Source organism: Populus euphratica, unplaced genomic scaffold, assembly GCF_000495115.2.
Source record: "Populus euphratica unplaced genomic scaffold, PopEup_1.0 scaffold57.1, whole genome shotgun sequence".
Taxonomy (NCBI): Eukaryota; Viridiplantae; Streptophyta; class Magnoliopsida; order Malpighiales; family Salicaceae; genus Populus; species Populus euphratica.
Window position 1 is genome coordinate 340573 of NW_011499919.1, and position 11456 is coordinate 352028.

General features: G+C 34.5%; 2 protein-coding genes across 5 annotated transcripts; one reads left to right on the forward strand and one right to left on the reverse strand.

Moving 5' to 3' along the window:
* The first annotated feature begins 1845 nt into the window (after positions 1 to 1845).
* On the forward strand, positions 1846 to 8183 carry LOC105134931 (uncharacterized). The gene is made up of 12 exons (XM_011039537.1): positions 1846 to 2961; positions 3566 to 3768; positions 3853 to 4050; positions 4337 to 4408; positions 4860 to 4955; positions 5128 to 5207; positions 5392 to 5467; positions 5704 to 5914; positions 6384 to 6580; positions 6827 to 6932; positions 7104 to 7193; positions 7292 to 8183. The coding sequence occupies exons 1-12, from the start codon at positions 2463 to 2465 to the stop codon at positions 8038 to 8040; spliced, it is 2577 nt and encodes an 858-aa protein (XP_011037839.1). The 5' UTR covers positions 1846 to 2462; the 3' UTR covers positions 8041 to 8183.
* A 1145-nt stretch (positions 8184 to 9328) lies between these two features.
* Positions 9329 to 10340, reverse strand: LOC105134932 (LYR family of Fe/S cluster biogenesis protein). Of its 4 annotated transcripts, none has more exons than XM_011039542.1 (2): positions 10026 to 10340; positions 9329 to 9886 (listed from the first exon to the last, which is right to left on the reverse strand). In XM_011039542.1, exon 2 carries the CDS (start codon positions 9835 to 9837, stop codon positions 9535 to 9537), a length of 303 nt encoding a protein of 100 aa, XP_011037844.1. In that variant the 5' UTR covers positions 9838 to 9886; positions 10026 to 10340; the 3' UTR covers positions 9329 to 9534. The 4 variants fall into 4 exon arrangements, with proteins under 4 accessions (XP_011037844.1, XP_011037842.1, XP_011037841.1 ...); XM_011039540.1 differs by having other exon boundaries at positions 10014 to 10340; XM_011039539.1 differs by having other exon boundaries at positions 9984 to 10338.
* Positions 10341 to 11456: the final 1116 nt, after the last annotated feature.

An 11456-nucleotide genomic window follows, 5' to 3' on the forward strand; every position in this document is an offset into this window, starting at 1 on the left:
TAATTAGTTTAGTAGATTTTAGTTAGATTGAGAAATGATTTAATTAGAAGTTAAGGTTATGTATTGAAATGGTCTCATGTTCAGAATTAATTTTTTTTATTTATTTTTACATTGTAAGTTTTTTTAGTTAGTTTATTATTTTTTTAATCACAGTAACTAAATCTTATTAATACTCTTTCTCGATTATTATAAAAAAGAAAGTTTGATTTATATGTATATATAGCTGGTGTCACCTTTTTTTTCTTTCATTCTGTCTTTTTTTTCCCTGTTCAATAAACACAAATCATAAAGCCATCATATGAACTGGTAGAATAAATTTAGGGAATTATTATCATCTTCGACTTTATTTAAAATATAGGAATTGACATCACTTGGGTTCAATGGAAAGCAGTTTGTGTGGTAGTTATTGAGCTTTGATTCCTGGTCGAACAAGTGTAAGATTCTTTTATCCAAGCAGTTAATCTGGAATAATTTAAAAAAAAATTAAAAAAAAATTAAATTGAGTTCTTACAAGAAATGAAACTATCAATTAGATAAAATTTAAATTTAAAATTTACTTTTTAGCTTGAGAAAAAAACAAATTAATTTAATTTTATATTAATCAATTTAATAAATAATTTATTATTATTATTATTATTATTTAATTCAATGAAACCCATCTCTTTAAATTATATTTTATGAGTCCAGATAAATAAATAAAATTATAATTTTTTAAAACTCTTATAAAAATTACACATATTAATTTAACTTGAACTCGAGACTTATACAATAAATCTCAAATCCTCGTATTCTTAAAACTATTTTTATTATTATTATACCATTACTAAAATTATTATTATTACCGTCACTATAATTGAAATAATGACTCTCAGCACTGCTTCATAAAGATTGATTGTATAGATGGGATAAACTACATAAAAGATCAATTCTATAATAGATACCTTCATTTGATATTAAAATCAAACATGCAAATGTAATAATCATGGAGTAAGAAATTGAAAGGACAATAAATCCTTTCTCCACCGCTAAACCAATCCCTAGAGGAGGGAGGGACTCCATCACTCTTCGTGCTCTCCAATAATTGCAAGAATGTGGATGAAGCACTCTTGCACCTTTCCGGTGTAAAAAAACAAAGGGGACCTTACCCTCGAGGAAGTTTTCTATCCATCACATGCAAATTATCGAGGGGCCCTAGGTGGGCAGGTCGGTCAATTTCTTCACATCGTGGATTAGGTTTCTCTCCAATGCAAAACTATGATAATATACTTTTTTCCTATAATTTTTAATTCTGATATGAATAATTTACCATACACCAAAAGATCTTAGTTGAGACACCGGTCCACATTTTTCATTTAGTAATTCTTAAAAAAAATTTAACTTTTTTTAAAATAATATTAAAACACAAAACCAAACAGATCTTTAACGACTAAATAAAAACAAGATATTTGATAATAAATTTAGAAAGCGTGGCGGGTTCATTGATTCAAACTAAATTTAAAATAGTAAATATTTTGGATATTAACTTAGATAAATTCAGATTTTATAATCTAAGTAATTTAATTTTTTCTTTAAATAAAACAACCAGTTTAAGTTGTATCTCAAATTAGCCCAACAATGTAGTTATCTAAGACCATACATCAGACGTGATCTGTCACCAGATGTGATAACTCTGCCTCTTGAAAAAACCCAAATCTGAAAATCCAATACAAACCGGAACAACCAACCAAAAAAACCCGGGAACTGCAAATTTTTACAACTATAATTTAAAATAATAATAATCAGAAACCTTTAAACGGATAAATTTTTACACTACAAACAAATAAAAAATGAATAAATAAAAGAAAACAAAATTCTTCTGTCTCAACAGTTGTCAAATCGCAGATTCCTCCTTTCCAGTCGAGCCTGTTTTTAGTCCTAACCAACCCTCCATGGAAACCGACATCTTATCCGTGATTCTTATCTGTCATCTTGCACTCTAAATATCTCTCTCTGTACATGTATTTTTTTTTTCGTTTTTGATGTACACGGAACTGAATTCTTGCCTTTCACGAGATGATATGAGAGTGGGAGGAGGGGAGGCGTGGTAATAGCTTTTAGTCCCTTTTAGCATGAGTTTTGCGGACTCTTTCTTGCCTTTTTTGGGCTCTCTGTGTGTGTATATATAGGGACTTCAAGTGCCTTATTTTTTATTGAACCATTCAAGGCTTTTTGGCTTTTGATCCTTTCTTGGTTTGGTTTTTTTTCTGGTGGCTTGTCTTTTACAATTCTGGGTTCTAATGTATAATGAGTACTACGTGAATTTGATGGTTTTGAGCTTTGTTCAAGCTGAATTTTAGTAAAGTTTGGGGTTTTTGTTAAAGTTCATGTTTTGATTCTTTCTAGTTGAATTTGAACTCAAAAGACTTGTTCTTTTGGTGTTCTGGTCATTGCTTAAACAGTGATTTATACAAATAGGAAAAGAAATGAAGGGTTTGATTGTTTTGGTTGTGTTGTCCATGCTATGTGGTTTTGGTACGAGCAAGGAGTGTACAAACACTCCTACTCAGTTATCATCACATACATTTCGATATGCACTGCTATCATCAGAGAATGAAACTTGGAAAGAAGAAATGTTTGCGCACTACCATTTGACACCAACTGATGATTCAGCTTGGGCTAATTTGTTGCCAAGAAAGATACTTAGAGAAGAAGATGAATATAGTTGGGCAATGATGTACAGAAATTTGAAAAGTCCTCTTAAATCCTCTGGGAATTTCCTCAAGGAAGTCTCATTGCATAATGTGAGATTGGATCCAAGTTCAATTCATTGGCAGGCTCAACAAACAAATTTGGAGTACTTGTTGATGTTGGATGTGGATAGCTTGGTGTGGAGCTTTAGGAAAACTGCTGGTTTGTCTACACCAGGCACAGCTTATGGTGGTTGGGAGGCCCCGAATTGCGAGCTTCGGGGTCATTTTGTAGGTTAGTTTCTGTGGTTTTTGCTGATGATCATGAATTTAGTGTAAATTATGCTGTTAACACGTTTATCTTTTTCACAAAAATCTGAACGTTCCAAATAAGGGCCCTTGAGACACTTTTGTGAAGTACAAATAATCGATATCACAGTTCTTGTTCTGAAAAGATCACCTTTTTCAATGATTCTTCTTGCCTCCCTTCTCTGTAGTTTGGCTAAAAGTAATATTTATCTAAATTTTTACTTGTTATGGTACAAGGAGTCAAGAATATATATATACATATATATATATATATTAAGAATATATATATATAAACATGTTGTTCGCGGGTTTTCTTCCTTAGTTTCTTGTTAAACACCCTCTGCAAATTATTGCCACTGAAAGGCTTGTGATGGTTTAATAAGAACCATTTAAAGATGAGTTTATGATAATCCCTATGAATGTTTTTCTTCTTGATTGCAGAACTAAGGATATGCTTTTATCTCATTATGATAATTTTAGTGTAAAATTGGATTCCTTCATAATTTCATTTTATTTTCCTTTCTTGTGGTGTTTTGAAAATAGTAGTCCATATAGTTTATGACAAACAAATTTGATTTGGCTTGTTGAAGGGCACTACTTGAGTGCATCAGCACAGATGTGGGCAAGCACTCACAATGATATTCTCGAAAAGCAAATGTCTGCGGTAGTATCTGCTCTATCTTCCTGTCAGGAGAAAATGGGCAGCGGATACCTTTCCGCTTTCCCATCTGAGTTATTTGATCGGTTTGAAGCTATAAAGCCTGTCTGGGCTCCTTATTACACTATTCATAAGGTAGGTTATACTTCAAACTGGATCGTGGTAGTGTTCGTTTAGAAGTTACATGGCTAACCATTTGTGCTTTGTTGTCTTTGACAGATCCTGGCAGGTCTTTTGGACCAATATACATTTGCAGATAATGCTCAAGCTTTAAAAATGGTGAAGTGGATGGTTGATTACTTTTATAATCGAGTACGTAACGTTATAACCAATTACAGTGTGGAAAGACATTATCAATCACTGAATGAGGAAACTGGTGGCATGAATGATGTCCTTTACAAGTTATTCAGCATTACTGTAAGTAAATTAATCTTTGTAGTTCCCCTAGCCTCTTCCTCATTCCTCACTTTGTGAGTCCTATGAATTGTATCTTGAACTTGCTTCTTACAGCTGTAATATTGTAAATGATTTGGAGCTTTTGTTTTTGCATGCTAATTCTGAAAATGTCTTTTAATTCATTCGTCATGTATTCTGGTTTATTATGGCAGCTGGAATGGATATGTTTTTGAAAATTAACTCTGTTTTGTGGAAGATAGGCCTCTCGGTATCTTTAACTTGAGCCTTTGATGTTGCTTTGCTGCAGGGAGATCCAAAACATTTGGTGCTGGCTCACCTGTTTGACAAGCCTTGCTTCCTTGGTTTGCTTGCAGTACAGGTAATTTATAGACTACCTACTGCAGCTCATCAGCTTTTGGCCGGTGTTTGTCTTCTGATTTTGCAGGGTTTTCCCCTCCTTTTGATGATAAGAATCTATCCCCTTTGAGAAAACGAACTTCTGATTTTGTAATTTTTTGAAACGAAATGATATCATCTTTGACATAACCATTCCATTTAAGCAAGACTGATATAAGATGAACTTTTGAAATTTTTGTATTGCAAATAGAATGAATTTGGAATACAGGTTAATTTATCAAGTCCACAATTGGTGATGAAAATTTAGGATGCCTGGGTGTCGGTACGCGGGTAGAATGGTTCCTTATCTAGGACTGAAGGAGAAGATGTTGGAGGGAAGTCAGAATTTTGTTGGAAGAGAGTAATAAAGGGATAAGATTAATCTATACTTGATTGATTGATATTCTCACAGAAGCTTCTTTTCTTCCCTGTAGGCTGAAGACATATCAGGTTTCCACGCCAATACACACATCCCTATCGTTATTGGTGCACAGATGAGATATGAAATCACTGGAGATCCACTTTATAAGGTTAATTGCTTTATATTAATCAATTGCTTTATATTAATCATAGACTGTCTGAACAGCATTTTCAATGAAGTTTTGTATCATTTTGATTGAGCCATAGCTGTTCATGTTAGATTAGTCATGCATGAATGATCTCTGATCGTAAAACTGCCTAAAATAGATTTGTGTCTTCCAGGATATAGGGACATTCTTCATGGATATAGTCAACTCTTCTCACAGCTATGCAACTGGAGGAACTTCTGTTAGCGAGTTCTGGTACTGATTGTCATTTTTAGTTAAATTCTGGCTGTGATTTTCGAAGTAAAATTTCTATGCATTCATATGGATGGTTGCTAAGTTCCTTTCCTGTCATTTACCTGATTATCTGGTTGCTCGTGCTCTGTCCACACTGGTCTCTTACCCTGTGTTATTTTGACACCTTTGCCTGATGTATGAGTAGGTCAGATCCAAAGCGATTGGCTAGCACATTACAGACAGAAAATGAGGAATCGTGCACAACTTACAATATGCTGAAGGTATGTCTCCATTTTTATCTCTTTCATACTGATATAGAATTTTGAGCATGTGTACCTTGATATATAGAATTTATTTCCATCTTCTCGAAACTTATTTTGATAGTAACTTGGTTAGGGCTGTACTTAGCATCCATTCGACACTTGCCTTGCAGTTTTTCTTTTCTTTTCTTTTTTTCATTTTCATGCTACATAAATTTTCCTGCTAAAACACTCTACACATTTACTGGAACCTTTAGGTCTCCCGCCACCTGTTCAGATGGACCAAAGAAATGGCTTATGCAGATTATTATGAGCGTGCTCTGACAAATGGTGTGCTAGGCATCCAAAGAGGAACAGAGCCTGGAGTGATGATTTACATGCTTCCACAACATCCTGGAAGTTCCAAAAGCAAAAGCTATCATGGATGGGGGACATTGTATGATACTTTTTGGTGCTGCTATGGAACAGGTGTGGAATCTGTTACTCGCCTTATCCTTTCTTACCTGCTAATACATTCACCATTTTTAATCATTTTTTACTGCTAATAATTACTCCGCACAATGCATTTTGATTTTTTTCATATGATTTTTAATCCAATGTGGATTATTCCTTCCTTTGTTGCATCTGAAGTTTTCAAATATTTTTAAACTGATGCAGTTTATTCCACTCGAAGCATGTAGGATTCATTTCAAATGATTTTTAATCCGATGCAGATTGATCCTCTACTCAGTGTGTTTGAAGTTTTCAAATGTTTTTAAACCAATGCGATTAATGTCAATCGATGTGTGTGGATTTCTTTTCAAATGATTTTTAATCCGATGCAGATCATTCCACCATTCCTCTGCTTCTGTGCTGACAATTGATATTATTTTTTGTTTGACTCTAAAGGAATTGAATCGTTTTCAAATGATATTATTTTTTGTTTCTGACTCTAAAGGAATTGAATCGTTTTCAAAGCTGGGAGATTCCATATATTTTGAAGAGGAAGGAGAAGCCCCAGGTCTTTACATTATTCAGTATATATCAAGCTCTCTTGATTGGAAATCTGGACAGATCATGATCAATCAGAAAGTTGATCCTGTTGTTTCTTCGGATCCTTATCTTCGGGTGACTTTCACCTTTTCTCCAAATGAGGTATTTGCTACAATTGATCTATCACAGAAGCATACAGAAGTTAGTGTTGCTCTTTAAAGGAGGTCCTTGCTGTCTATAAAAAAATTCAACCTGGATCCTCCTTGATTAGGAAAGGGAGAGAAAAACACTGCTAAATCTCCTGTAAACTTCTTATTATGTTCTTTGCGCAAGAGCTCAAAGAATCAAAATTTTTAATAAGGGCTGAGAAAAGGTAAATGATGATCATAATGGATCTGTTTTGTGCAGGGGTCAAGCCAAGCATCTACCTTGAATTTGAGGATACCAGTTTGGACACATTTAGATGGTGCTACTGCAACAATAAACTCTCAGAGTTTGGCTATACCGGATCCAGGTGTGAAGCATACTCATGAATCATGACTTTATTTCTTAATCTACATGTTTCTTATATTTGATTTAATTTGTTTCGTAAGAGCTAATGGGAGAGCTCATTTGGAACCACCTTTTGATTGGCATCTTCGGAGGAAACCCTGGTGGTGTCTTTAATAATCTGCTTCTAATGCAGGTAGTTTCTTATCAGTCAATAGAAAATGGAGCAGTGGTGACAAATTAAGCCTACAGCTTCCCATTAGTCTGAGAACAGAGGCCATACAAGGTAATATTCACTGTTCTTGCTTGAAATGTAAAATATTTTTATAATTTCTATAATGATGATGGTCATATAACTGACAAAATCCTTTGAACAACATTCAGATGACCGGCACCAGTATGCTTCTATTCAGGCAATACTCTATGGTCCTTACCTACTTGCTGGTCATACCAGTGGTGACTGGAACCTCAAAGCCGGGTCTGCTGATTCTCTTTCAGACTCTATAACACCAATCCCTGCCTCTTACAATGAACAACTAGTATCTTTTTCCCAAGACTTTGGAAATTCAACTTTTGTGTTAACAAATTCAAACCAGTCAATTACAATGGAAGAGCACCCGAAATCTGGCACTGACGCTTGTCTTCAAGCCACATTTAGAATCGTCTTTAATGACTCTTCTTTCTCCGAAGTCTTAGGAATTAAAGATGTTATTGACAAATCAGTGATGCTTGAACCATTTGATCTTCCTGGAATGCTTTTAGTGCAGCAAGGAAAAGACAGCAGCCTTGCTGTCACAAATTCTGCCGCAGATGATGGTTCATCTATCTTCCGTGTGGTTTCGGGACTGGATGGAAAAGATGGAACTGTATCCCTGGAATCAGGAAGCCAGGAGGGTTGCTATATATACAGTGGTGTCAATTACAAGTCAGGCCAGAGCATGAAGCTTAGCTGCAAGTTAGGGTCATCAGATCCAGGATTTAATCAGGGAGCCAGCTTTGTAATGAACAAAGGACTAAGTGAATATCATCCAATCAGCTTTGTGGCAAAGGGGGACAAAAGGAATTTTCTTCTTGCACCATTACATAGTTTGAGGGATGAATTTTACACCATTTATTTTAACTTTCAAGCTTAAAATGTGTGGATAGAGCTATTGTTTCCATGATTGGAAAATAAAGTACAGCTCATATTTATTAACAAAAGCTGGCAGTTGTTATCAGTGCTATGCTCTTAGATAAATTTAATGCAACGCAAGTTTGGCCAAGGAAGATGTTAAAACCTATTGCATAGATCTGCTCTTCTCAAGATTTTCATTTTAACATTTAGATCAAAATTTTGGATTTGGATGAAAATTCAGATGACAGGACTGAGTATGCTTCAGTTCAGGCAATCCTTTATGGCCCTTGTCTCCTTGCTGGTCGTGCTGCTAGTGACTGGGACATCAAAAATGTTGCAGCTGATTCTCTTTCAGAATGGATAACTCCAATATCTCCTGCTCACAATGATCATCTGGTTACCTTTTCACAACTATCTAGACACTCCACCTCTTTCTGGATGAATTCAAAACACTGGGTCTGGCAACAATTCTCCTCTCCATTCAATATTTATCTGTATTTTTGAAAAATTTTGATTCTTTTTAGTTTTGAATTATTTTTTTTGTTGTATTTTTAAATAGTATTGATGTTAATAATGAATTTTTTTAAAATATTATTTTGATATATTCCTAAATAAAAATATTTTAAAAAATATTTTTTTTTTCCAAACATGCTCTTAAACACATCCTGACTAACAAATCTTCCTCGAAACCTTCAACAAGTACGGATGCTTTTGGCAAATAACTGATGCTAGAACCGTTTGACAATGCTGGCATGCTTGTAGTTTATCAAGAAACGGACGGCAACCTTAATCTTCAAGCTGCAAAACACGACTACTCTGTTTCTGCTTGGTTGCGGGATTGGATTCAAGAAATCTGTATCCTTGGGAGGCTGAAAGACATAAAGGTTGCTTTGTGTATGGTGGGGTGAAGAAACATACAGGTGAAAGCTTGAAGCTCAAGTGCAATTTGGATAAAACAAATCAACTAGTAAGCCAGCTTTGAAATGAGAGAAGGAATGAGCAAATATCACCCAATGAGCTTTGTAGCGAAAGGGGCAAAGAAATCTTATTCTGGGACCATTACTGGACTACAGAAAGGAAACCTACACTGTTTATTTCAACAATGAAGCTAAATCAGTAAGGGTATGCAACTGTACAGGTAAGTAATGCTTTCTGATAGGACTTTCCAAGAAGCAGGAAATACAATTAGTTAGTTTCGGTTCAATCTTTCCTGTCCTTTCGGCGTGATTTTACTTCTATTTTGACAAATTGCTTGCAGTTCGATTATGTACTAACTACGTTGCAGAGAAAAAAAAAACAATACATAAAAGAAACTAACAGTGGTTTAAACAGGATGCAATCTTAAACATCAAGCATGGCCTCTATAGAACAATGACATGCAAACCTGCTTAAGACAACTGAAAAAAATGACTGCAGGCGTTTTATGAACAGAATTGTTTGAACAAGAAATAAATTGCACAAGAAAAAAAAGATGTCACAATATTACGCAGATGTCAGGGTAATTCATCTCAACTTAGTTTTTGGGCTTTTCAGTTTCAGAGAAAGTGGCATCCATAGATGACAATCCAACAGTATCAGGACTATTGAGCTGCTCAAGCTGCTTCTTACCAAGGCGAAGCAAGTACTCAATGTAGATGAAATTCTTGCGATCTACTTGTTTGGAGTTGCGGCGGAACTCAGCTGAAACAAAGGATTCAATCTGCCGTCGATCTTCAGGGGACTTTGAACGAGCTACTCGTAAGAAGCCCCGGTACAGACTAAGCACTTGCTTCTGCATTCCAGAGAGTCTTGCTCTTCCTCCTGTTGATGGTCCCATTGCATATTTTCAATGCACTTCACTGATCAGATTTTGGTCTTCTAAAGCACTAATCAACAAGGAAAACAACATCAGTCGGTTATGTTCGTGTTGGCATTTTATCAAACACCATATGGCCATTCGGAGCAGGAAGCAAAAATACTAACGTAGTGAAGAAAAAAAATTGCAGAAGGAATCTTAGACCAGATCAATGAACTGGGTCCTTGTTTTTTTTACCAAGGAACTTGGAAAGCACCTGTGAACACGTATTGTAAGAGAATGATTGCCTCTCGTTTTGATCAACAATACAGAGAATTCATAGAGAGAGGGATGATTTCTTCAATTAATTCAATCGAGAAAGAAGTGAAAACCCATCACCGGAATTAGATGAATCTGAAACAAATTCCAAACCATTGATAATGGATCAAGAGTGTAGGAAAGGAAGAACAGATTCAGCTAGGATGGGAGAGAGAATGGTGACTTTGTGGTTATAGATCCAGCTACTAAGTTTTGGGCAAACCTCGAATGAGTCCCCTAACTATAAATGTATTCTCAATGTAGTCTACAAACTATTGGTTTTTTTTAAATGGATCCCCAATGCACCACCGTACATTACTGAATGGGCTTTCTGTTTAAATTCATCCTTTATATATATATATATATATATATATATATATGAAATACAAAAGTTACTAAACTTGTCCTCATCCAAGTTTTCGGTTACAAATTAGATGGGCTAGTCTTCTAAAGATGTAAAAATATTTTATTTTAAAAGTTTAAATAAAAAATTAATTTTTTTTTAAATTAAACCTAATTGTTTTACTAAAATAATTGGGTTAAGGGTTTACCTATCATATTTTAAACCATAGTTTAAGCTAAGTTCTAGGTTGATAAATGATTAAATTTACTTGTCAAACTGAGTTTAATAACGATAAAAAAAAAAATCAAACTTTTCATATAAAAAATAAATTATTTTTATTTTAAAATATGGATTTTAGAAGGAAAACATTGACAAACTGGACAAGGGACTCGATTGAGGAACTTCGAATGCTGTGGGGGTTTAATTGAAACAGACAATAATTTTTTGCACTGAATAGGTTTATTGCAATTTAATCCTATAAGAAACCAGACTGCAAACAAAATCTGCATCATGTATATGCACATCACTCTTGATACTTGGACATGACTTGAAAATCTTGAGTTTAGTTAAGATTATTTAGACCCAATGTAAGTCCATCTAAGATTCGTTGAAGGCAAGAACCAGACTTACCAATAATTTAAGCCACGGGCCCAATGGACTCTATGCATTATTATACAGGAGGTTCTGATTAAATTAATTGGACTTAACAAAAATATATTTGGGCAAGATGAATGGGTCCAAGTCCAAGAAGCTTACTCTCTCTCCCTGTATTTATGTGGATAATAAAAGAAGGAAAATATGAGAGTCAATTAATGCATCCTGAGAATTACAAGGAAAAGGAAGGAACGATGAGAGGTAATTCATCAAATTAAGAGAGAAGATTGAAAATTATAAGTGAGAGTATTTGAGAGTCATTATCCTTCTTAATTTTATCCTTCTTATCGGATAAAAGATGCAATATATTGGAATGGATATAAAGAATTCTTGTTTGTTGGAGAAA

What these genes read in the sequence shown, in the direction of transcription:
- LOC105134931 (XM_011039537.1), top strand. Translation starts at nt 2,463, where the DNA reads ATGAAGGGTTTGATTGTTTTGGTTGTGTTGTCCATGCTATGTGGTTTT. An exon ending in TCACCTTTTCTCCAAATGAG is followed by an intron (nt 6,581 to 6,826) that starts GTATTTGCTACA and finishes TGTTTTGTGCAG; the next exon opens with GGGTCAAGCCAAGCATCTAC. An exon ending in GAGAACAGAGGCCATACAAG is followed by an intron (nt 7,194 to 7,291) that starts GTAATATTCACT and finishes AACAACATTCAG; the next exon opens with ATGACCGGCACCAGTATGCT.
- LOC105134932 (XM_011039542.1), bottom strand. Translation starts at nt 9,837, where the DNA reads ATGGGACCATCAACAGGAGGAAGAGCAAGACTCTCTGGAATGCAGAAG.